This window comes from Cetorhinus maximus, chromosome 33, assembly GCF_964194155.1.
Source record: "Cetorhinus maximus chromosome 33, sCetMax3.hap1.1, whole genome shotgun sequence".
In the NCBI taxonomy this organism is placed as follows: domain Eukaryota; kingdom Metazoa; phylum Chordata; class Chondrichthyes; order Lamniformes; family Cetorhinidae; genus Cetorhinus; species Cetorhinus maximus.
In genome coordinates this window covers 12,777,982-12,803,166 of record NC_135911.1, presented here as the reverse complement: position 1 = coordinate 12,803,166, position 25,185 = coordinate 12,777,982, and the positions used below count along the sequence as shown (strand labels likewise).

Sequence of the window (25,185 nt, the reverse complement as noted above, 5' to 3'; positions counted from 1 at the left end):
AGTTGCAGTAACTGGAGTTCGCCTATTGTACTGGTACCGAAACTGTATGGAACACAAAGACTGTGTGTGGACTATCAAAAGGTGAATGCGGTGACAAAAGCGAACTTCTATCCTATACCACGGTTAGAGGATTGCATTGAGAAAGTGGGACAATCGAAATTTATCACAAAGATTGACTTGCTAAAAGGATATTGGCAGGTACCATTGTCAAAAAGAGCAAAGGAAATATCGGTTTTCGTAACGCCAAGTGGACTATATCAGTTTAAAGTCACTGCCATTTGGTATGAAGAATGCACCTGCGATGTTTCAAAGACTGAAAGTAATTGTGGGTCAAAGCAATTGTGTGGTTTTTATTGATCTAATTGTTTTCAGTCAGGCATGGGAGAAGCATTTACAGCATCTGGAAGGATTATTTACTCGACTACAAGAAGATAATTTGGTGATGAACTTGGCTTAAAGTGAATTTGCAAAAGCGCAAGTTACGTATCTAGGCCATACCATTGGATATGGTAAGGTGGCTCCGAGAGATGTGAAAGTCAAGGCTATCATGGATTTCCCAGTGCCTACAACAAAACGAGAAGTTTTGAGATTTCTGGGCATGAGTGGGTATTACCGGAAATTTGTACCAAACTTTAGCCAAGCAGTTGCTCCACTGACTGAACTATTAAAAAAGGACAAGAAGTTTCAATGGACACTGGTGTGTCAGAAGTCATTCGATAGTTTGAAAACTGTATTGACTATGACACCAGTGTTGGCAGTACCCAATTAAAGAAACATAGAAACTAGGAGCAGGAGGAGGCCATTCAGCCCTTCGAGCCTGCTCTGCCATTCATTATGATCATGGCTGATCATCCAACTCAATAGCCTGCTCCCGCTTTCTCCCCATATCCTTTGATCCCTTTCGCCCCAAGACCTATATCTAACTCCTTCTTGAATACATACAATGTTTTGGCCTCAACTACTTTCTGTGGTAACGAATTCTACAGGCTCACCACTCTCTGGGTGAAGAAATTTCTCCTCATCTCAGTCCTAAATGGTCAACAACGTATCCTCAGACTGTGACCCAGGTTCTGGACTCCCCCACCATCGGAACATTATGCCAAGCAATTCAAGTTGGCCGTTGACACAAGCGATATAAGCATTGGGGCTGTACTGTTACAAGAAGATGACAATGGAATTGAAAACCAATCGGGTATTTTTCAAGGAAGCTGAATGTACCACGGAGAAGATATTCAACGATCGAAGAAGAGACTTTGAGTTTGGTGTTAACATTGCAAGATTTTGACATTTATGTTGCAAACAATTCATCAGAAACAATTGTTTATACAGAGCATAACCCTTTGAAGTTTTTCGACAAATTTCGAGACAAAAGTACAAGGCCTTTCAGTTGGAGTCTATTATTACAACCATTTAATCTACGTATTATACGTATTGCTGGAAGAGAAAATCTGTTTGCAGATGCATTATCTAGGGTTTGAAGCTTAAAGGAAACTGGAACATTTTAAAATAACCTGGACACTGAACTGGAGTGACTTATGTTGATACCAAGGACTTATGTATATATATATTGTTATGTTAATGCCTGCATCTGGTAATTTAATAGTGTAATGAGTATAAGAGATAGTGTGAGATGTGTTATTAAAATGATGCCATCTTTTAGAATTATGACGGTTCATTTTCTGATAAGGAGGGGGATGTCATGAAGCTATTAATGTATGTAATATTTTGGAAAATATTTTTCTTTTAAAATAGAGGTTTAGTCTGCAGGTATGTCATAATTGGCTTAAAGCCAGCTAGTCTGGGTGCTTTGATATGTACTAGTTTTGATATGTAAGAGAGATAGCATGCATCTGCATTTTTTGAATAGAGCATTCAAGAAGGGGGGTGAAAACTGACGCCTTTCTAGCAGCTGCCAAGCCATATGTTTATATCACTAATAAAATTGTTACTATGAAAGGGGTTTCATTGTTAAAAGGTGAAGTTCAAAGATGCTGGTGAGACAATGAGAATTTGTATTCAATCACTGGTGGTAGGTATAACTTCAGTAGTTTTCGTGTGTACAGAGCAGAGGCAACGTGAGATCAAAAGGCAGCTGTAAGCCTCCAGCTAGCTCCACAGCAACCAAAGTGAAAGAACCTCATTTTGAATTCATAAAATGCTTTGCCTGGTGTCTGGTTAAGCCTATGGGTTGCTGTTGCCTTACTGGAGGTTAGCTTGGGAACTTGTTAAAAGTTATGAAAGTAATAATTTGTATATTTGAGAATCATTTGAAACTTTCTACAAGTTTACCTTCCTAAAAAGCACAGGAACTCACCCCTAGAAACCATTTTAAACCTCGCGATACAATCTGATGGAATTTCTTCAGACTGATCTAGTCCAATGCTACGAAAGTGTAATAATTTTCAGAATATTTTTGTAATATCATTGTAATCATTGTAATATATGTGTACATATATTTTAACCTGTGTAAATTAATGAAATGTTTCATTTTGTTGAATGTAAAACCTCAAGAACTGGTGGTCTGATTCCTACATTTAGAGTCGCATCTGAAACATAACACTTAAAAATTATAGGTTATGACAGTTGTTTAAGGTTTCCTTATGGGAATTTTAAATAACTCCGCTTTACCAACTGCATCGGGCATAACAGACCTTATGATGGAAGGAAGGTCATTGATGAAGCAGCTGAAGATGGTTGGGCCGAGGACCTGACTCCAAATGTAACTAAATCACACAGACCCATCTATACTCACACCCATAAATATACTTTACAATAAACCAGAAAAATATTCTGAAAATTATTACACTTTCGTAGCATTGGACTAGATCAGTCTGAAGAAATTCCATCAGATTGTATCGCGAGGTTTAAAATGGTTTCTAGGGGTGAGTTCCTGTGCTTTTTAGGAAGGTAAACTTGTAGAAAGTTTCAAATGATTCTCACATTCCTTGTTCCCCTACACCGCGTGTGTCTCATTCTTACTCAGTTTATACATTCCCATAAACAGAACCCTCAGCAAAATCACAGTTTTCGTAAATATCATCATCTGTATAAGAACTGACTCCGCGGTTAGTTTTCATTTCCAGATCCTCCTCATCTTTCTTCTGTAGTAGAAACAGAAATGATCAGAGTGACAATCAGAGTGATCTGTGTTTGGTATTATTGATCTGAATTAAAAATTCCACATATAATAGATAAGGTAATTATTGATACTGAACAGTGTCGGGTTTGATTATTGATACTGAACGGGGTATGATTATTGATACTGAACGAGGTTTGATTATTGATACTGAGCGGGGTATGATTATTGATACTGAACGGAGTTTGATTATTCATACTTAACGGTGTCGGGTTCGAATATTGATATTGAATGGGATTTGGTTATTGATACTGAACGGGGTTTGATTATTGAAACTGAATGGGGCTTGATTATTGATACTGAATGAGCTTTGATTATTAATACTGAACGGGGTTTGATTATTGATACTGAAAGGGGTTTGATTATTGATACTGAACGGGGTTTGATGATTGATATTGAATGGGGTTTGATTATTGATACTGATTATGAACTTAAGAACTTAAGAAAAAGGAGCAGGAGTAGACCACACGGCCTATCGAGCCTGAATCTACAATTCAATACAATCATGGCTGATCTTGAACTTCATCCCAGCTTCCCTGCCCACTCCCCATGTCCCATAATTGTCTGAGAGACCAAAAAGCTGTCTATCCCAGCCTTAAATGTATGCAATGATGGAGCATCCACAACCCTCTGGGGTAGAGAATTCCAAAGAATCACCACCCTTTGTGTTTAAGAAATTTCTCGTCATCTTAGTCCTAAATTATCGGACTGTGCCCCATGTTTTAGATTCCCCGAACAGTGGAAACAATCTCTGAGCCTCTACCGTATATATCCCCTTCAGAATTTTGTAGGTTTCAAGTATATCACCTCTCAATCTTCTAAACTCCAAAGAATATAAGCCCAATTTACTCAGCTTGTCATTATAGGGTAACCCCCTCATCCCAGGGACCAATTCAATGAAGCTTTACTCCACTGCCTCCAGTGCAAGTATATATATTTTTTAAATGCACACAGTATTCCAAATGCAGTCTCCCCAAAACCCTGTACAACTGTAGCAAGGCTTCTTTATTCTTATTCTCCATTCCCTTTGCAATAAAGGCCAACATGCCATTTGCCTTCCTCATTGCTTGCTGCAACTTTCTCTGTTCCTTTCCAAGTACACACAAGTCTCTTTGAACATCAACACTTAAAAGTTCCTCACCTCTGGAAAAATATTCTACTTTTCTATTCTTACAACCAAAGTGAATACTTCCTTACATTATACTCCATCTGCCATCTTGTTGCCCACTCACCTAACCTGTCTATATCTCTTTGTAGTCTCTCTGTGTCCTCCCCACAGCTTACCTTTCCACTTGCTTGCTATCAACAGCAAACTTAGATATGTTATTCTCTGTGTCTTCATCTAAGTCATTAGTATAGATTGTAAGTAGCTGAGGCCACAGCATTGATCCTTGTGGCATTCCATTATTCACTGCCTGCCAGCTTGAAAATGCCCCTTTTATGCCCACTTTGTTTTCTATCCATTCGCCAATCCTCTATCCATGCTAATATATCACCCCCAACTCCATGAGCCTTTATTTTGCCTGTTAACCTTTTGGGCAGCACCTTATCAAACGCCTTTTGGAAGTCCTAGTAGACTACATCTACTGGTTCCCCTTTATCTACCCTACTAGTGACATCCTCAAAACACTAATAAATTTGTCAGACAGAGTTTCCCTTTAGTATAACCATGTTGACTTGTTCTAATCATACTGTGCTTTTCTAAGTGCATTGTTAAGACTTCCTTAATAACAGATTCCAGCATTTTCTCAACAACTGATGTTAGACTAACTGTCTATAGTTCACTGTTTTCCCTTTCCTTCCTCTTTGAAAAGCGGTGTAACATTTGCCAATTTCCAATCAAGTGGGACCGTCCCTGAATCTAAGGAATTTTAGAAATTCATAGCCAGCCCATCCACCATCTCTGCAGCTATCTACTTAAGAACCCTCGGGTGTAGGCCATCCGGTCCTGGGGATTTGTCAGATTTTAGTCCCTTATGTTTCTTCAATACTTTATCTCTGTTGATATTAATTTCCCTAATTCCTTCACTTTTTTATCCCCTAGGTTACTGTCTATTTCTGATATGGGACTTGTGCCTTCCAGTGTGAAGACAGGCACAAAATATTTGTTAAATTCCTCTGCCATTTCCTCAAATCCCCATGATAATTTCTCTCGTCTCTGCTTCTAAGGGACCAAAGTTTACTTTAGCTACTCTCTTCCTTTTTATATACTTCTAAAAGATCTTACAATTTGTGTTTATATTGCTGGCTAGTTTACTCTCATACTCTATTTTTTTCCCTTTTTATCAACTTCTTGATGGCCCTTTGCTAGTTTCTAAAACACTCCCAATCCTCGGACTTGCTAGTGTTTTTTGCAACATTGTAAGCCTTTTCTTTGAACTAATACTATCCTTATCTTCCTGAGTGAACTGTGAATGGGTCCTTCTTGCTGATATTTTCTTCTTCAATGGATTGTATTTTTGTTGAACATTTTGAATTGTCTCTTTAGATGTTTCCCCCTGTTTATATACCTCCTTCCCTTTTAGTCTACCCAATTAACCTTAGACAGTTTTCCCCTCATCCCCATGCAATTGGCTTTGTTTCAGTTTAAGCTTTTTGTTTGCAATTGGAATATGTCACTTTCATATTTAACATGGAAATGAATGGTATTATGCTCACTATTTCCCAGTGGATCTTATACTATGACATTACTAATCAACCCTGCTTCATTCCACAATACTAGATGTAAGACAGCTTTATCCCTAGTCGGTTCCATTACATGCTGCTCCAAGAAACTGTCACAAAACATTCTACAAACTCATCTTCTAGACCATTCTTGCCAATTTGATTGTCCTGGTCTATATGAAGATTAAAGCCCCGCCCCCCCCAACCCCAAACACACACACAGTTGTTACATTTCTTTTGTTACAGTCTCCAATAATTCCTTGTTTAATGCCCTGCCCAATGGTATAACTACTGTTCGGGGCCTATTAACTACTCCACCAGTGTTTTCTGACTCTTGCTATTCCTAATTTCTACCCATACTGATTCAAGTCATGATCTTCAGAGGTCAGATTCTTTCTCACTAATGTCCTCATATCATCCATTACTACCAGGGCTACTCCACCTCCTTTGCCATTTTTTCTGTCTTTCTAAAATATTGTGCGCCCTGGAATATTTATTTCCCAACCTTGATCACTTTGCAACCATGTTTCTGTAATGGCGATTCGATTTAAATCGTTTACTTCTATTTGTGCCATTAATCCTTCTATCTTATTGCAGATGCTTCATGCATTCAGATAAAGAACCTTTAATTTCATTTTTTATTTCTATTCCCAGCAATGAACTTATATGTTAATGTATATTTTTTGTTAAACTCTCTGCCCCTTCCTGTCCCACTCTGCTTGTCTTTACCCATATCACAATACTGTTGCGTTACCTCAACTTTTCTCTTTGGATTCTGAAGTCTCCCTTCAGCCAAACAAGGTTGGGTTTGAGTTTTGCTGGGTTTGGGATTGACTGTATAAAACATTGCAGATACAGGACTGGAGCAGGCATATCAATAACCAGGCTACTGCAGCAGATCAGAGGCTGGGTATCCTGCAGTGTGTGACTCATCTTCTGATTTTCCAAAGCCCAATCAAGATCACAATTTCCATAAACAGGACCTCGATAATCATCAACACGATGGTTCAATTTGATTTCAACTTTCCCGTCACCTCTCTTCTGTAATAGAAATAGAAATGGACAGAGTGACAATTAACATGATCTGTATTTGGTGTTAGGTTTGAATATTGGGGACAAAGTTCCAGATTTCCACTTCCCTTTGCGTGAAGAAGTGTTTCCTGACATCACCCTTGAAGGGCCTGGCTCGAATTTTAAGTTTCTGCCCCCTTGTTCTGGACTCCCCCTGCCCTCCCCCCCAACCCCCACCCAATCAGTAGAAATCTTTCAAAGGCATCAATCATTGGAATCTGTCTTTATAAAGTCACAACATCAACAAAGGACGGTGTTGGTCGTGGAAGTGAATTCCAATCGTTCTGTTACTTACCCAGGACCTGTTTGACTGCTCACCTGGGAAGTAACTGCCCACACGCTTTGCTTGGGCTGAATGACCTCTTCCTGTGCTGCTCCATCTGTGTATTTAATTAGAAAGGGTTGATGTGTCACTGTGAGTCAAATCAGGAATTGGGGAACAATTGTGAAAACCCTTTCATTGAAACGTAAGGCCTTAGTGTTGTGTTGTAAGCAAACTGTTAACCCTTTGTGTCCTGACTCTGTGACGTGATTTCTGTGTAAAGCTGAGCAGCCGTTGAGCAAGCTTCAGTTCACTGCTCACTCCAGGTGTTGAGGTGAATCTTCTGAAGGAGCAGATATTGCTCAGCGCTCCTTAAAAAATGTGAGAAACTAGACAATGTGTAAGAGGATGAGAGAAAGAGAGAATGAGAAAGAGAGCATCAGTGGAGAAAGGAGAGAGTGAATGAGACAGGGAAAATGGAAAGAGATTCCATCCGCTGAAGAAAGAAAGGTTTGCATTTAAGTAGCCACTTTCACAACCTCAGGACTTCGCAAGGCATTTTATAGTCCAGACTGACAGTCCCAGATATAAAAACAGAAAATGCTGGAAAAACTCAGCAGGTCTGACAGCATCTGTGGAGAGAAAGACAGGGTTAGTGTTTCGAGTCCGTATGACTCTTCTTCAGAGCTAAAGAGAAGCAGAAATGTGATGAAGGCCAGCAATGAAGGTGGAGGCAATGGAGAGATTGACAAAGATGTCATGGACACAAGACAAACGGAGTGTTAATGGTAGTGGTAAGGGCTAAAGAAAGCGCTGATAGTGGCATAAAGGTAAGAAAGCAGAACGTGCAAATGGTAGAACAAGGGTAAGCACTCTGTGAAAGAACAACATGGAAAAAATAACAGATGGCCCTTTGGGAGTGGGGTGTGGGAGGTTGGGGAAAAAGGATAGAAAAAGTATTAAAAAGGTGATGAAAAGGGGATAAAACAATGAATAAATGAATAATAATAAAAATAAGTAAGTAAAAAATAATAATACATTTTTTAAAAGGGATCAAAAAGTGGTGAAGATAGAGGAGAGGCTGATGTCACAGATGCTTTCAGACCTGCTGAGCTTTTCCAGCATTTTCTGTTTTTATTTCAGATTTCCAGCATCCGCAGTATTTTGCATTTCCTTTCCTCTATTTTCACCCTTTTTTATCCCTTCTTTAATTTTTTTATATTTCCTTATTTTTAATTTTATTTGTACCTCTCTATAGCTCTGACGAAGAGTCATACAGACTCGAAACGTTAACTCAGTTTCTCTCTTCACAGAAGCTGCCAGACCTGCTGAGCTTTGCCAGCATTTTCTGTTTTTATTTTGGATTTCCACAGTTGCACTATTTTGCCTTTATCTGACAGTCCCAGATATTGATCAAGGGCTGCACTGTTGGATGAGCTATTTAACTGAGATATTAAACCAAATGTCCTTACAAAAGATCCCACAGCCACTATTTGGGAGAAGAGCAGAGGGAGTTTCCCCCAGTCTCCTGAGGCCAAAATTTATCCTTCAACCAACATCACTTAAAAATCACAATTCAGGTCACTATTACTTTGCTGTTTGTGGGAGCTTGCTGTGCGCAAATTGGTTGCTGCACTACAACATTTGAAAAGCATTTCATTGGCTGTTAAGTGCTATGGGCCATGAAAGGTGCTATAGAAATGCAAGTTCTTTCTACAAAGAGAGAAGGTTAAAGTAAACATGTTCAAAAGCAACAAACTAAACCTTCACGCTTACTTTCTCACACACTTGAAGATGAAGAATCCACTCAGTCCAACACTCAAACAGATTCCAGCTCCAAGCAACCCTGCTTTCCATTCATTGGAATCTTGCCCTGTAAAAACAGCCAATGAATGACTCTGGTACAGTTTTAGAATGGTTCCCAGATGTACATGTAGTAATTCTGAACTTGTGAAGTGATATCTGTCTATATATGAAATGTCTATACAAGTATATTTATGTGTCATATCTATGTTTTTTTTATTCATTCATGGGATGTGGGCATCACTGGCTAGGCCAGAATTCATTGCCCATCCCTAATTGTCCTTGAAGGCAGTTCACCACCACCTTCTCTTGAACCGCTGCAGTCCCTGTGGTGTAGGTACACCCACAGTGCTGTTGGGGAGGGAGATCCAGGATTTTGACCTACCGACAGTGAAGGAACGGCGATATATTTCCAAGTCAGGATGGCGAGTGGCTTGGAGGGGAACTTCCAGGTGGTGGTGTTCCCATCTATCTGCTACTCTTATCCTTCTAGATGGTAGCGGTCATGGGTTTGGAAGGTGCTGTCGAAAGAGCCTTGGTGAGTTTCTGCAGTGCATCTTGTAGATGGTACACACTGCTGCCACTGTGCATCAGTGGTAGAGGGAGTGAGTGTTTGTGCATGGGGTGCCAATCAAGCGGGCTGCTTTGTCCTGGATGGTGTCAAGCTTCTTGTGTGTTGTTGGAGCCACACTCCTCCAGGCAAGTGGAGAGTATCATACTCCTGACTTGTGATTTGTAGATGGTGGACAGGTTTTGGGAGTCAGGAGGTGAGTTACTCGCCGCAGGATTCCCAGCATCTGATCTGCTCTTGCAGTCACAGTATTTGTATGGCTGGTCCAGTTCAGTACCTGGTCAGTGGTAACTCCCAGGACGTTGATAGCATTGTCAGATTTACATGCCTGGATTCATATATAACAGAGGTGCCAAACTGCTGAGGCAACACACAGGACTTCTTGCACGCTAAACAGTAGAAGCAACGTGTTATAGACAGAGCTAAATGATCCAACAACCAACGGATCAGATGAAAGCTCTGCAGTCCTGCCACATCCAGTCATGAATGGCGGTGGACAATTAAAGAACTAACTAGGGGAGGAGGTTCCACAAATACTCTCACCCTCAATAATGGGGAAGTCCAGCACATCAGTGCAAATGACAAGGCTGAAGCATTTGCAACCATCTTCAGCCAGAAGTGCCAAGCGGATGATCTATCTCAGCCTCCTCCAGAGATCCCGAGCATCACAGATGCTAGTCTTCAGCCAGTTCGATTCACTCCACGTCATATGAAACGGCTGAAGCCACTGGATACTGCAAAGGCTATGGGACCTCACAACATCCTGGCAATTTGACTTTGACTCCAGAACTAGCTGCACCACTAGCCAAGTTGTTCCAGTTGAGTTAAAACACTGGCATTGTGGAAAATTGCCCAGATATGTCATGTCCACAAGAACAGGATAAACACAATCCGGCCAGTTAGCGTCCCATCAGTCCACTCTCGATCATCATCAAAGTGATGGAAAGTGTCGTCAACAGTTCTATCAAGCGGCACTTACTATGAAAAAACCTGCTCATTGATGCTCATTTTGGATTCCGCCAAGACCACTTATGTTCAGACTTCATTAACAGACTTGGTCCAATCATGGACAAAAGAACAGTTTCAGAGGTAAGGTGAGAGTGACTGCCCTTGACATCAAGGCAGCATTTGACCGAGTGTGGCATCAAGGAGCCCAAGCAAAACTGGAGTCATTGGGAATCAGGGAGAAACTCTCCGCTGGTTGGAGTCATACCTAGCACAAAGGAAGATGGTTGTGGTTGTTGGAGAACAATCATCTCAGTTCCAGGACATCACTGCAGGAGTTCCCCAGGGTAGTGTCCTAGGCCCAACCATCTTCCATTGCACGTTGTGTTGAAGGTGCAGCTTACATCCACACGCTTTCCTGCAATAATTTCAGCAGGGAATATCGTGGGTTTATCTTTGAAATCTAACAGAGAATGGATCCTTTTAGAGAAATATAACATGAAACATCAGCTCAAATAGAAATCACAGTCCTGCAAGGGACAGCACTTCTACAAGGATGATCCCAGAACTGAGAAACTGCAATGATCAGGAAAAACTGGTTGGGCCTCTTTTCTCTTGAAAAGAGAAGGCTGAGGGGTGACCTGATAGAGGTCTTTAAAATTACAAAAGGGATTCTATATGAGACATGTAGAGAAAATGTTTCCACTTTTGGGGAGACCAATACTGGGGCCATCAATATAAAATCATCACTGTCACAGACAAGTTTTAGTGATACATCTTTTTGCCTGTGATCAGATTTTTTTTTTCGATGTGTGTAGTCTCTCACCCTCAGAGTGCTTCAGTCAATTTAAATAACCTAGCAGCAAGCTTTTGCATTTAAAAATTAAGAAGATTAGTTTATTTCTTGCACACTTGTCCCAGAGGTTAACAAATTCATGACATCTCACTCACACAACTCACCCACACTATCACACACACACAGGAACTAGATACAGCTGAATCTCCAACAGTAGTTATAAAGATGAAATTTAAATCGGTCTCTATGTCGGTGCAGGTTTGATATTTCGTAGTCAAGTTGTTACTTTCGCTGAAGTGATGATCTCCTGAATGCAGAAATTTCTCAGTAGTTATGAAATCTCCTACAGCTGATCTGCCCAGAGGTTGTTTTCACAGGTAGGCTTAAAGATTGAAAAGTTAGAGGAGAGAGAGATGCTTAGTTTCTTGTAAGTAGTTACTTAGTTGCTTAACTGGCTGGAGTAGTTGATGGTTTTAACTGTCAGACCTTCTCTCTCCCTGATGGAATTCTGCTGCATCTCTGAAGATCGCTCTAAAAAGCAGTTTCAATTTTCTACTATATCTTGTAGCAGGGAGCCTAGGCGCCCACTGTATCATGCGACCTCACATCAGTGTCGAGTCATGGTCCCAAATAAGGAGTTGTAATTTAATTAACAGCCTGGAGTCTCCTCCCACCTGTGTTTTTTTTAGGTGACCTAAACCTTTAGATTGCAGAAGACAAATTTTGCCTTTTTACAATGAAGGTGTCAATAAAGTTTCATTTATCTCCTAGCTGAACCCACTATGAGTCAATATCAGAAAAGGTAGCTTTGTCTTCTAAAGAGATAAACTGGTTTAATCCACAAAATGGTCTGGTAACTCTGGGGAGTTACCTTAAGTTCCAGTTTTATTTACTTTCAAATGTAGCGTTTTAAAATATGTTTTTAAAGATTTATCATACAGTCATACAGGTACTTGGCATGACAGTCACTAATAAATCCACTGGGGATTTTAGGAGGAACTTCTTTGCCCAGAGAATGTGGAACTCGCTCCCACAGGGAGTCGTTGAGGTGAATAGTATTGATGTATTTAAGGGGGAAGCCGAATAAACACATGAGGGAGGAAGAATATGGTGATGCGGTGAGGTGAAGAGGGAGTTGGAAGAGGCTCGTGAGGAGCAGAAACACTGGCACGGAGCAGATGGGCCATATGGCCTGTTTGTGTGCTGTTGAGACTACATGTAATTCTATGTGATGTGTATCTCTATGTAAGAGAATGTATTTTGCTATTTTTGTGCTTGGTGGAGAGTCTGCCACTGAGCTTAATACACCTTCACCCTGAGTCCATTGAATTGACAATAATGGGGGGAGGGTGAAGGAACAGCTTACACCTTGGACAGGATTGGCTCATCACTTCCTCAAAAATGAGTTCCAAAGTTAATGTTAATCATGTCCCTGGCAGGATAGAAACAGTTCAAAACGATCCTTAAACCAGCACCTAAAACAGATGATCAGTTATTTATCTCATTGCTGTTTGTGGGAGCTTGCTGTGCACAAATCAGTTGCTGTGGCTCCCACATAAGAACTGTCACTGCACTTCTAAAGTACTTCATTGTCTGTGAAGGGATTTGGATCGTCCCGAGGAGGTGAAAGGTGCTGTAGAAATGTGAGTCTTCCTTTTTCCGATTTGTAAGACTTTTAAACAGGATTAGAGAGGCCGATGGGAGTGGATAACCTGATAACATTGATGGACGCAGTCAATGTATTTAATCATTGATATTAAAGTGACTATTAGAGGTTTCAGACTGAATGGAAGCTATCACCAGGTTATTGAGAATCAGACAGTGTGTTATAATAAGCTGTGTTTTGTGTTAATATGTAAATGTCACAGTTTGTGTTATTTCCCATTGAGTGTTGAACGTGAATTGTTGAGTAATTATAACACAGCACTTACCAGAAACGTGAAGCTGGGTTACAGGGTAGTAGTTGTATCTATTCTTGCTGTCAAATTCTATTCTGAAAAAATAAGGTCCTGCATCTTCCCGTCTGACGTTGTTTATAATCAGGGAACAGTCGCCATCTTTCAGGTCTCCAGACAGCCAGGTCCGATGGCGGAACTGTGGTAACTCTTGATTGTGATCCTTGGGGTGAAAGGCAATGGGAGCCCCATGAATGTGTTTCCCAGTACTAAACCAGATCCCGACTCGCGGTTGGTTTTCCAGACACGATGGATAACTATGATGACATGGAATCTGTACACACGAACCTTCCTGCGTTGTCACCTCTCGTGGAGTGTTACTTTTCCACTCTTGTGACAGTTCAGCTGGGGAGAGAAATCTCAATGTTTAACGCTGGATGGTTTGTAAACCCACTAGACTCAATACCCGCCCCCTCCGTCACTGGGGCACAGTGGATGCAGACACACTGGGAAGAGTGTCTTGCAGTCAGCATCCCAGTGAAGCAGCCTGGGACTGCAGTCAGCACCGCAGTGAAGCTGTCTGGGAAGAGTGTCCTGCAGTTAGCATCACGGTGAAGCAGTCTGGAAGAATGTCCTGCGGTCAGTTCTTGTTGAAAATAACAAGAGTGGCGGGCATGCGTTAGAAACTGGAAGGAGCGAGTGGCTATGGTGAAAAGGAAACTGGGCATGTGGGAGCGATGCTCCCTCTCCATTGCGGGTAAGAACCTGGTCATCAGGTGTGAGGTACTCTCGCTGTTGCTGTACGTGGCGCAGGTCTGGCCCATTCCAGACTCCTGCGCGATGGCGATCACTCGAGCCATCTTCCGCTTTATCTGGAGGTCGAAAATGGATCGTGTCCGCAGGGACGCGATGTACAAGCCTCTAGATAAAGGGGGAAAAAACGTGCCCAACGTCGCCCTCATACTGATGGCCACCTTTGTGTGTGGCTGCATCAAGCGGTGCGTAGACCCTCAGTACGCAAACACCAAGTGTCACTACGTGCTGAGGTTCTACCTGTCCCCAGTGTTGCGAAGGATGGGTCTGGCCACGCTGCCGCGGAACGCTCCAAGTAGTTGGACCGTGCCGTACCACCTGTCCCTGGTGGAAAAATTTATGCAGAAAAACACCTTTGACCACAAGTCCATCAGGCAGTGGTCAACACGTAACGTCCTAGAGGCCCTGAGGGAAAAGGAGAGGGTGGACCCTGTGGGATGGTTCCCCGAGCAGACTGTCAAAGTCATTTGGCAGAATGCCTCATCGCCAGAACTTTCCAACAAGCACCAAGACGTAGCTTGGCTGGTGGTGAGAAAGGCCCTCCCCGTCAGATCCTTCCTACACGCCAGGAGGCTCACCCCCTCTGCACGTTGCCCTCGAGGTGGCTGTGGTGGGGAAGAGACCGTTGTTCACCTCCTTGTGGATTGTGCCTTTGCAAAGAAAGTCTGGAGAGAGATGCAGTGGTTGCTGTCGAGGTTCATCCCGAGCAGTTCTGTGACACAGGACTCTGTGCTCTACGGGCTGTTCCCAGGGACACACACCGAGACAAACATCAACTGCAGCTGGAGGATCATCAACTCGGTGAAAGACGCGCTTTGGTCTGCCCGAAACTTGTTGGTCTTCCAGCACAAAGAGTTGTCCCCGACCGATTGTTGCGGACTGGCACAATCCAAAGTCCAGGACTACGTGCTGAGGGACGCACTAAAGCTTGGGGCAGCTGCCGCAAAGGCGCAATGGGGAAGGGTCGCTGTCTAAGACCTTTCTACCACAGCGCACCGAGAGACTGGGAACTGTTTAGAGCCCCTCGGGCTGTACAGATCAAAATGAAAGGCTGTAAATGATTGTAATACTGTTTGTACTGATGCACCTGGTGATACATTTTGTAAAAATTTAACCTGGATTGTACCCTTGTAATGTTGTTTTTGAAATGGTTTGGAATGTGATTGAAGATATTTTATGAATAAAGTATATTTTTACAAAATAAATAAATAAATAACAAGAGTGGCGTCACAAGACAGCACGAGAGAGCAGCAGAGAGGTCAGAACCAGCACGAGTGAGGGCAAGCTTCAAAAAGTGATGTCTGCACAAAGGCGAGAGCTGATTGGTGAGTAGTGGGTAAGTGTTTTTCTCCAGTTTATAGTAGATTAAGCTAAGGAAAGGTAAGAGTTCTAGTTTTTATTTAAAGCACATAAATAATTTAATTTTTTTAAATTTAAAGTAAGGGTTTTTTCAACTAGAGGCGTGGCAGGGCAACTCAGTCCTGTTTTGGGGGCCTGCAACCTGTGGGAAGTCCTAGACACTCCTTGTGCCCTGACCAACCACATGTGCAGGAAGTGCCACCAGCTGCAGCTACTTGAGCTCCAAATTTAGGAGCTTGAGCGGCAACTGGAGACACTGAGGTACATCCGCGAGGCTGAGAGTTTTGTGGATAGCACGCTTTTAGACGTGGTCACCCCACAGCTTACAGAAGTGCAGACAGGGAATGAGTGACCATCAGTCAGAAGAAAGGTGTCAGGCAGGTAGTTAGGAAATCCCCAGGGTGCATCTCGCTCGAGAACCGTTTTTCTATGTTGGAAAACAGTGAGAGTGACGGTTCCTCTGGGGAGTGCAGCCACGCTCATAGCACGGTGAGACACTCAGCTGCACGGGGGGTGGGGGGGGGTAGGAAAAAGAGGGGAAGAGCAATAGTGGTAGGAGACTCGATAGTAAGGGGAACAGGCTGGTGTTTCTGCAGCCATAGACGTGACTCCAGGATGGTACTTTGCCTCCCTGGTGCCAGGATCAAGGATGTCACTGAACGGCTGTAGAGCATTCTAAAGGGGGAGGACAAACAGACAGAAACCGTGGTACATATTGGTACCAACAGCATAGGTAGAAAGAGGGATGATGTCCTGCAAGCAGAATTTAGGGAGCTAAGAAGCAGATTAAAAAACAGGACCTCAAAGGTAGTAATCTCTGGATTACTTCCAGTGCCACGTGCTAGTGAGTAAAGAAATAGGAGGTTAGTCCAGATGAATACGTGGCTGGAGAGATGGTGCAGGAGGGAGGGCTTTAGATTTCGGGGAGATTGGGACCGTTTCTGTACAACGCGGATGGGTTGCACCTGAACCAGAATGTGACCAACATCCTTGTGGGGAGGTTTGCTAGTGCTGTTGGGGAGGGTTTAAACTAACTTGGCAGGGGGGTGGGATCCTGAGAGGAGGTTCAGCAGGGGGAGATGCACAGCGAAAATTAGAAGAGGGCGCAAGTGAGTCTAGAAGGCATAGAAATCATAAGCCAGTTAAGGCACAAGGGAGTTTGGCAAGATTGGATGGTATTTATTTTAATGCAAGGAGTCTGACGAATAAGGCAGATGAGTTGAGGGCACAAATTAACACATGGAAGTATGATGTAATTGCTGTCTCAGAGACATGGTTGAGAGAGGGGCAGGATTGGTAGCTCAATATTCCAGGATATAGGGTCTTCAGGTGAGACACGGAAGGAGGTAAAAGAGGAGGGGGTATCGCAATATTGACCAAGGAATCAATTACAGCAATAAGGAGGGATGACATCTTAGAAGGCTCCTGAAATGAAGCCATATGGGTAGAACTTAAAAACAAAAAAGGAGCAATCACATTGCTGGGGATGTACTATTGGCCCCCAAACAGTCAAAGAGAAATAGAAGAGCAGATATGTAGGCAAATTTCAGAGAAGTGTAAAAATAATAGGGTAGTAATAGTGGGGGATTTCAACTTCCCCAACATTAACTGGGTTAGTCATAGTGTGATCGGTTTAGAGGGAGTGGAATTCTTAAAATGTATCCAGGAGAGCTTTTTAAACCAGTACGTAGAAGGTCCAACAAGAGAGGGGATGGTCCTGGATTTAATTTTAAGGTATGAAGCCGGGCAAGTGGTGGAGGTATCAGTGGGGGATCATTTTGCAGATAGTGATTATAACTCTGTTCGATCCAAGGTTGTTATGGAAAAGGACAAGGATGGGCCAGAAATCAGAGTTCTAAATTGGGGGAAGGCCGATTTGAATAAAATCAGATATGATTTGGCCAGAGTGGACTGGGAGCAACTACTTTTAGGTAAATCTGCGTCAGAGCAGTGGGACTCATTCAAGAAGGAAATAGGGAGAGTACAGGGCCAACTTATTCCAGTAAAGATAAAGGGTGGGACCAACAAATAAAAGGAACCCTGGATGCCGAGGGATATACAGGATTGGATAAAGAGAAAAAGGGAGGCTTATGGCAGATACCCAGGGCTCAAAACAGCGGAAGCCCTAGAGGAGTACAGAATGTGTAGGGGAAACTTCAAAAGGAAATTAGGAGAGCAAAAAGGGGGCATGAAAAAATATTGGCAGGTAAAATAAAGGAAAATCCAAAGTTACTTTACAAGAGTAAGAGGATGACTAGGGAAAGAGTAGGGCTCATTATGAACCAGAGTGGTAATTTGTGTGTGGAGCCGGAAGACGTAGGTAGGGTTCTAAATTAATACTTTGTGTCGGTGTTCACAAGTGAGAGGGATGACGTGGGTATGGAAATCAGGCAGAAGGACTGTGATATAATTAAAGAAATTAGCATAGAAAGGGAGGAGGCCCTAAGTGGTCTAGCAGGCTTGAAAGATAAATCTCCAATCCTGGATGAAATGTATCTGAGGCTGTTGAGTGAGGCAAGGGAGAAGATAGCAGGGGCCCTGGCAATAATTCTCAATACCTGTCTGGCCACAGGAGAGGTGCCAGAGGACTGGAGGACAGCCAATGTGGTACCGTTGTTCAAGAAGGGAGGAAGGGATAAACCAGGGAATGACAGGCCAGTCAGTCTTAACCTCAATGGTGGGGAAACTATTGGAAGCACTTCTGAGGGACAAAATTAATATACACTTGGAGAGGCAGGGATTAATCAAGGACAGTCAGCATGGTTTTATTAAGGGGAGGCCATGTCTGACCAATTTGATTGAATTTTTCAAAGAGGTGACCAGGTATGTAGATGAGGGCAATGCATTTGATGTAGTCTACTTGGACTTCAGCAAGGCTTTTGATAAGGTCCTGCATTGGAGACTTATAAAGAAAGTAAGAGCCCGTGGGATCCAAGGCAATTTGGATCCTGAATTAGCTGAGTGGCAGGAAGCGGAGGGTGATGCTCGAGGGGTGTTTTTCTGACTGGATGCCTGTGTCCAGTGGGGTTCTACAGGGATCGGTGTTGGGTCCCTTGCTGTTTGTGGTATAAAAAATTATTTAGATTTGAATGTAGGAGGGAGGATCAGTAAGTTCGCGGATGACACGAAAATTGGTGGGGTGGTAAATAGTGAGGAGGATAGCCTTAGATTACAGGAGGATATAGACGAGCTGGGCAGATAGGCTGATCAGTGGCAAATGGAATTTAATCGGGATAAGTGTGAGGTGATGCACTTGGGCAGGACAAACAAGCCACGGGAATACATGATGAATGGTAGGACCCTGGAAAGTACCGAGGATCAGAGAGACTTTGGTGTGCATGTCCACCGGTCCCTTAAGGTAACGGGACAGGTAGATAAGATGGCTAAGAAGGCATATGGGATAATTGCCTTTATTAACCGAGGCATAGAATATAATAGCATGGAGGTTATGCTGAAACTGTATAAAACGCTGGTTAGGCCACAACTAGAGTATTGCGTGCAGTTCTGGAATCCGCATTGTAGGAAGGATGTGATTGCACTAGAGAGAGTGCAGAGGAGATTAACCAGGATGTTGCCTGGGATGGAGAGTTTTAGTTATGAGGAGAGATTGGATAGACTGGGGTTATTTTCCCTGGAGCAGAGGAGATTGAGGGAGGACATGATTGAAGTGTATAAAATTATGACGGGCATAGATAGGGTAGACAGGAAGGAACTTTTCCCCTTGGTGGAGGGATCAATAACCAGGGGCATAGATTTAAGGTAAGGGTCAGGAGGTTTAGAGGGGATGTGAGGAAGAGTTTTTTCATCCAGAGGGGGAAGGGAATGCGGAGCTCACTGCCTGAAAGGGCGGTGGAGGCAGAAACCCTTATAACATGTCAGAAGTATTTGGATGTGCACTTGCGATGCCATGGCATACGAGGCTATGGGCCTGGTGCTGGAAAATGGGATTAGAATAGTTAGGTACTTGTTTGACCAGCACAGACTCGATGGACCGGAGAACCTTTTTCTGTACTGTAGACCTCTATGACTATGACTCTATGAAACATGGGGCACACAGAAATCTCACCAGGGTCACATCGACAGCACCTCTTTCCCCTATTACCTCTGCCACCAAGAAGGACAATATTCAATGACAGTGTGGAGGAGCAGCTGACACCTTGGGAAGCACTGGCAACTCTCACTGTCTTGGAAATCAGCTCATTATCACTTTGCTGCTTGTGGGAGCTTGCTGTGTGTAAATTGACTGATGTATTTCCTACCTTACAACAGTCACCACACTTGGAAAAAGTCCTTCATTGGCTGTGAAACACTTAGGGACATTCTGAGGTGGGGAAAGGTGCTATAGAAACGCGAGTCTTTCTTTTGTCAATATGTAAGACTTTTGAACAGGATTAGAGAGATCAATGGGAGTGGATAACCTGATAACATTGATAGTCACAGTCAATGCATTTAATCATTGATATTAAAGTGACTGTTAGCGGTTGCTTTAGGACTGAACTGGCAGCTATCACCAGGTTATTGTGTTATAATAAGCTGTGTTTTGTATTAACATGTAAACGTCACAGTTTGTGTTATTTCCCATTGAGTGTTGAAGTGAATTGTTGAGTAATTATAACACAGCACTTACCAGAAACGTGAAGCTGGGTTACAGGGTAGTAGTTGTACCTATTCTTGCTGTCAAATTCTATTCTGAAAAAATAAGATCCTGCATCTTCCCGTGTGATCTTTTTTATAACCAGGGAACAGTTGCCATCTTTCAGGCCTCCAGACAGCTGGGTCTGATGGCAAAACCGTGGTAACTCGTGATTGTGATCCTTGGAGTGAAAGGCTATAAACGAATGCCGTTGCATGATATTAAACCAGACTCCATCTCGTGGTTGGTTTGCCAACTCTGATGGATAACTGTAATGACATGGAATCTGTACACAGGAACCTTCCTGCGCTGTCACCTCTCGTGGAGTGTCGCCTTTCCACTCATGTGACAGTCCAACTGGGGAGAGAAATATCAATATTTAACACTGGATGGTTTGTAGATCCATTGGACTCGATATGTACTCCTGTCACTGGGGCACAGTGGCTGCAGTGTGGACCATCTACAGGACACACAAGGAACTCCCCAAGTTTTCACAATGGATGGAAGAGAATCCTGGAAACAGGAATGGACAAGCTCATTCTACATTGGCTCATGGTCCTCAGGACCCTGTTTAGTGAAGCCAGTCTTCCACCCAACATAGTGTCTACAAGACGCACCAATTGAGATACATTTAGTGTTGATTTACAAGACAGGACAATGGATTAGAAGCCCTCAGAACCCCCCCCATTATCACCGTCATGAATCACTAATTAGCCTAACATTCCTGTCTGCTCATCAACACAGCTGATTGCCTAATCTGATTCAATCTAATTGGTGCACTTTGTGCCTTTGTTGTTTTAAGAATCTCTTTGTAACTTCACTCTCTAAGGAATCTCTTTGGATCCTCATTGTCTAAGGGATTATTTCTGATCCAAACCCCATATTGTTGTATTGTTTATTCCGGTGCAGTTTTGTAGACTGACTTGTCCCCAAACTCAGCACTGACCTTACTCCAGCAGACACTGTGTAACACACTAACAAAGCGCCTCTAGCCTGAGCTGTGCTTGTGTCGGAGGTGCTGCTGTGTTAGGTTCATGACCCTCACAGGTGGTCTCACTGCATTTTGGTTAAAGCTGAACTGGAACCCGTACTAAAAGCTGATGTAGAACAACCCCCTGCTCCTCTGCAATATCCATGATTTCAATAGAAGAGATAAAGAGTTAATGATAAGAAAATTAAATCATAGAATCCTACTGGACAGAAGGAGGCCATTCTGTGCACGTCACGGAGGAAGGAAGATGTGGGAGACATGATGATAATACTTTAATCGCTGACAGGTTCCAGGAAGAGTAAAGTTAAGTGAGGACATATGGCCACATCTTTCCTAGCCCTCAGTGCCATTCCCTTTCATCTTAGGGGATGTCCAACCACTCGCAGCGAGAACGAGTCCTGCATTCACACTTGCGTGCTCTGGCCTCGTGATTCGCCAGGCCATGAATTCTGCTTTGGTCCGTGGTGCCCCGTGAATGTGCTCACTCTGGGAAGTTATAGTTCACTGAGGAACAAGAGTGATGCAAGAGAAGACTTGAAGCTTTCACCACCATCTAATGATGCAAACACTGCGACTCCTAAGATACTGAAGCAGTCCGTGTCCAAATGCAGCAAGACATGGACAATATCCAGGCTTGGGCTGACAAGTGGCAAATAACATTCACGCCACACAAGTGCCGAGCAATGACCATCTCCAACAAGAGAGAATCCAACCATCGACCCACCACTGAATCCCCCACTATCAACATCCTGGGGGTTACCATTGACCAGAAACTGAACTGGACTAGCCATATAAATACTGTGGCTACAAGATCAGGTCAGGGTCTAGGAATCCTGCGGTGAGTAACTCACCTCCTGACCCCCCAAAGCCTCCCCACCATCTACAAGGCAGACGTCAGGAGTGTGATCCACTTGCCTGGATGAGTTCAGCTCCAACAATACTCAAGAAGCTTGAAACCATCCAAGACAAAGTAGCCCACTTGATTGGCACCACATCCATAAACATTCACTCCCTCCACCACCGACGCACAGTAGCAGCAGTGTGTACCATCTACAAGATGCACTGCAGGAATCCACCGAGGCTTCTTCGACAGCACCTTCCAAACCCACGACCACTACCATCTATAAGGACAAGGGCAGCAGATAGATGGGAACACTGCGAGCTGGAAATTTCCCTCCAAGTCACTCACCATCCTGACTTGGAAATATATCACCGTTCCTTCACTGTCACTGGGTCAAAATCCTGGAACTGCCTCCCTAACAGCACTTTGGGTGTACCTACACCACAGGGACTGCAGCGGCTCAAGAAGGCAGCTCACCGCCACCTTCAATAAGGGCAACTAGGGATGGGTAATAAATGCTGACCCAGCCAGCAAAGCCCACATCCCGTGAATGAAGGAAAAAAAGACATCCACAGAAGAGGTGGAGGCAGCCTGCTGACTGCTACATCCTGATATCTGTGATTAACTTGGCGGACGTCCTCTGGTGCCCCAGCCTAAAAAGGTCTCCTTGCTCGGGCAGAAGCGCTCTGGGTGGCCTGAGTAGCTGGAGTGGGTGGCAACACAGGCAGGGGGACTGTGAGTGTCTGCACGCCTTGCAGTGTCCTGAGAGGAGGCACTGGGGGTTTCCGGATGATGCCCTGCCCTGACTGCTGCAGAAGATGGTGCGCCTGGAGGGAGGTCAAAGTGACTCGTCCTCAAGTTGCCAGCATGATGCCCACCACATTGTGTGGCCATGGAGTGCAGGGCCGAGCACAAATCCGGGAAGACCTGCTTGACCAAGGTCTCCATGATGGTTGCCAACCTTCCCATGTTGACCTCGAGGCACTCGCATGTTGGAGCCACGACATCACACAAAACTCGGACTCCTTCATCGTTTGCTCTAGTCTGCCGGGTGACTGTTGAATCCCTGCCTGATGTTCTGCTGCCTGTTGTTGCATCTCCAGCATTGAGTTGCCAGCCGCTTCCAGAGGCTCATCATCAGACTCGGACTAAGCGGGTGGCTGGTCTCCAGCAGCCCTCCGAGTGCCAGAGGCCTGGGCTGCCCCTGCCTCTGACTGCTCTGTTCTCCAAGAAGTGAGCCCGAGCCTAATCTAGAGCTGTGCACCACTGATGTATGTGTCTCTTTACTGGTGGAGGGTACAGGTGACAGTTCTTCCAGAGCTTCCTCTTCGGATGTGGTCTGGGGACATGTACTGGTGCTCGGCTGCCTTGTGGACCTCGATCTGTTGGTGCCCAGAAAATAGAAAACAGAGTTTCAGTTGATGATGAGCATAAACTGTATAAGACTGCTTGTGACTCACTGTGATTGTCAGGATTTGATGAAGTGTTGGAGCTGTGATGCATACTAGGTTGCTTGGAGAGGCTGAACCTCCCTTCCCCACAGGAGCGACCCCTGTCCTCCCAAGCCAGTTCTGCTGCAACCTCCTTGAAGTCGGTGAGGGAAACGATGTCGGCTGTCCCTCCACCAGACTGTGATCTTTTGTACCTGTTGTGTGCCAGCTTGCCCTGTGTGAAGAAGAAAGAAAGGCATGTGATGAGAAGGGATGCAGTAGAGGTTGGGTAAGATGTGTGTGGTGAGCAGAAGGGCCAGAGGGTCAAGTGTGAGCAACATGATAGATGGGACGGTGGTGATGTGAAAATCTTGGTGAGAGAATGACTGTTGATATGTGTCTTCCGCTAATGGTTATGTGAGATCCCTGAAAAGCGTAGCCGTTTGAGTGCAGGATGCCCTGATGAGAGCTTGATATAAGAGGGAGTTGAAGGATGACATCCTGGAGGAGTGGATGAGATCATTCATCCTCTTCCTGCGCTGGATGGCATTTCGGGCGCAGTTGACAGCTGCACTGACCTGCTCTGCAACGGCCTCCCAGGCCAGAGACATGAGGCTGCTGTGCTTCCTGGAGCCATCCCTGGGATACGGGGAGTGCACCCACACTCCTCTGATCAAGGCGCAGAGGGCCAGGTGAGTGAAGCAGGGTGCTGCCCGGGCTTCTTCTTGTGGCTGGAAGACATCTCTGCATGTGTCCTGAAGACAGGTGGGCTGGACAGAGTGAGATGCATGAGTTGGATTGGCGTTTAAATATGGCTCCTAGATCTTAGACCCCGGCCAGCTGATGGCAAGTGGATGAATCAGCTCTTGACCCACCAGGTGAATCAGCCCAATACTCACCTGTACATAATTAATGACCCTCCAAGTGCTGAATCAGGTGTGCTTTCCCACCATTCCAGCCAGCACGGTGGGCGCTGCTGAAACCAGCCGCCACATCTCTTAGTCTCATAAATAGAAAGTTCCAGCCATTGCGTCCAGCTCTGGGCACCACACTTGAGGAAGGGCGTGAAGCCATTAGAGAGGTGCAGAAAAGATTCATGAGAATGATTCCAGTCATGAAGAACTTCAGTTACATGGATAAATTGGAGAAGTTGGGACTGTTCTCCTTGGAGAACAGAAGGTTGAGGGGAGATTTGAGAGAGGTGCGCAGAATCATGAGGGGTCTGGACGGAGTAGATAAGGAGAAACTTCCCATTGGTAGAAGGATTGAGAACCAAAGGGACCCAGATTGAAGACAATTGGCAAGAGAAGCAACATCGACGAGGAGAAGCTTTTTCACGCAGCGAGTGGTTAGGCCCTGGGAGTGTGCGGGGTGCAGATTCAATTGTTGCTTTCAAAAGGGAATTGGATCATTATCTGAAGAGGAGAACTGTGCAGGACTACAGGGGAAAGTTGGGGGTGTGGCACTAAGTTAGTTGCTTTTTCAGAGAGACAACACAGAGACGAAGAGCCGATTGGTCCCCTGATGTAACCATTCCATGATTCATCTGCATGAAAATAATTCTCCACATGGCTATGGGTGTCACCATCACTGAGCAGGCAGGCTAAGTTTCATTGTACACAGTGAGTTGTTGTGATCTGGAACGGGCTGCCTGAAAGGGCGGTGGAAGCAGATTCAATAGGAACTTTCAAAATGAACTTAGATAAATACTTGCAAAGAAAAAAGTTCGTAAGTCTATGGAGGAAGGAACAGCGGGGAATGTGGGACAAGTGGCACTCTCAAGGAGCTGGCCCAGGCATGATGGGCCAAATGACCTCCTTCTGCCCTGCATCATTATGATTCTATACATCTATATCATTCTGTATACTCAGTGATAATTGCTCCAGTGGGTAGGTCTCTCATCTCAGAGTCAGAGGCTTCTGGGTTCAAGTCACCTCTTTCAACAGGGGGAATCTGTAAAATTCTTGCAAGTAGG

The 25,185-nt window shown here is 44.1% G+C and overlaps 2 protein-coding genes across 2 annotated transcripts in view; both read right to left on the bottom strand.

Annotated features, from left to right (window-relative positions):
* LOC144671611 (uncharacterized) overlaps positions 1-25,185 on the bottom strand; it is a 307,259-nt gene that overhangs the window by 248,219 nt on the left and 33,855 nt on the right. The gene's annotated exons all lie outside the window — the stretch shown is intronic.
* The window catches only part of LOC144671537 (sialic acid-binding Ig-like lectin 12), a 98,297-nt gene that overhangs the window by 51,662 nt on the left and 21,450 nt on the right, over positions 1-25,185 (bottom strand). Inside the window, exons 3-4 of the mRNA XM_078533490.1 lie at positions 19,943-20,305; positions 13,180-13,548 (exon numbers count right to left, since the gene is read on the bottom strand). Of these exons, the coding sequence (XP_078389616.1) occupies positions 13,180-13,548; positions 19,943-20,305 (732 nt within the window). The remainder of the gene's footprint in view (positions 1-13,179; positions 13,549-19,942; positions 20,306-25,185) is intronic.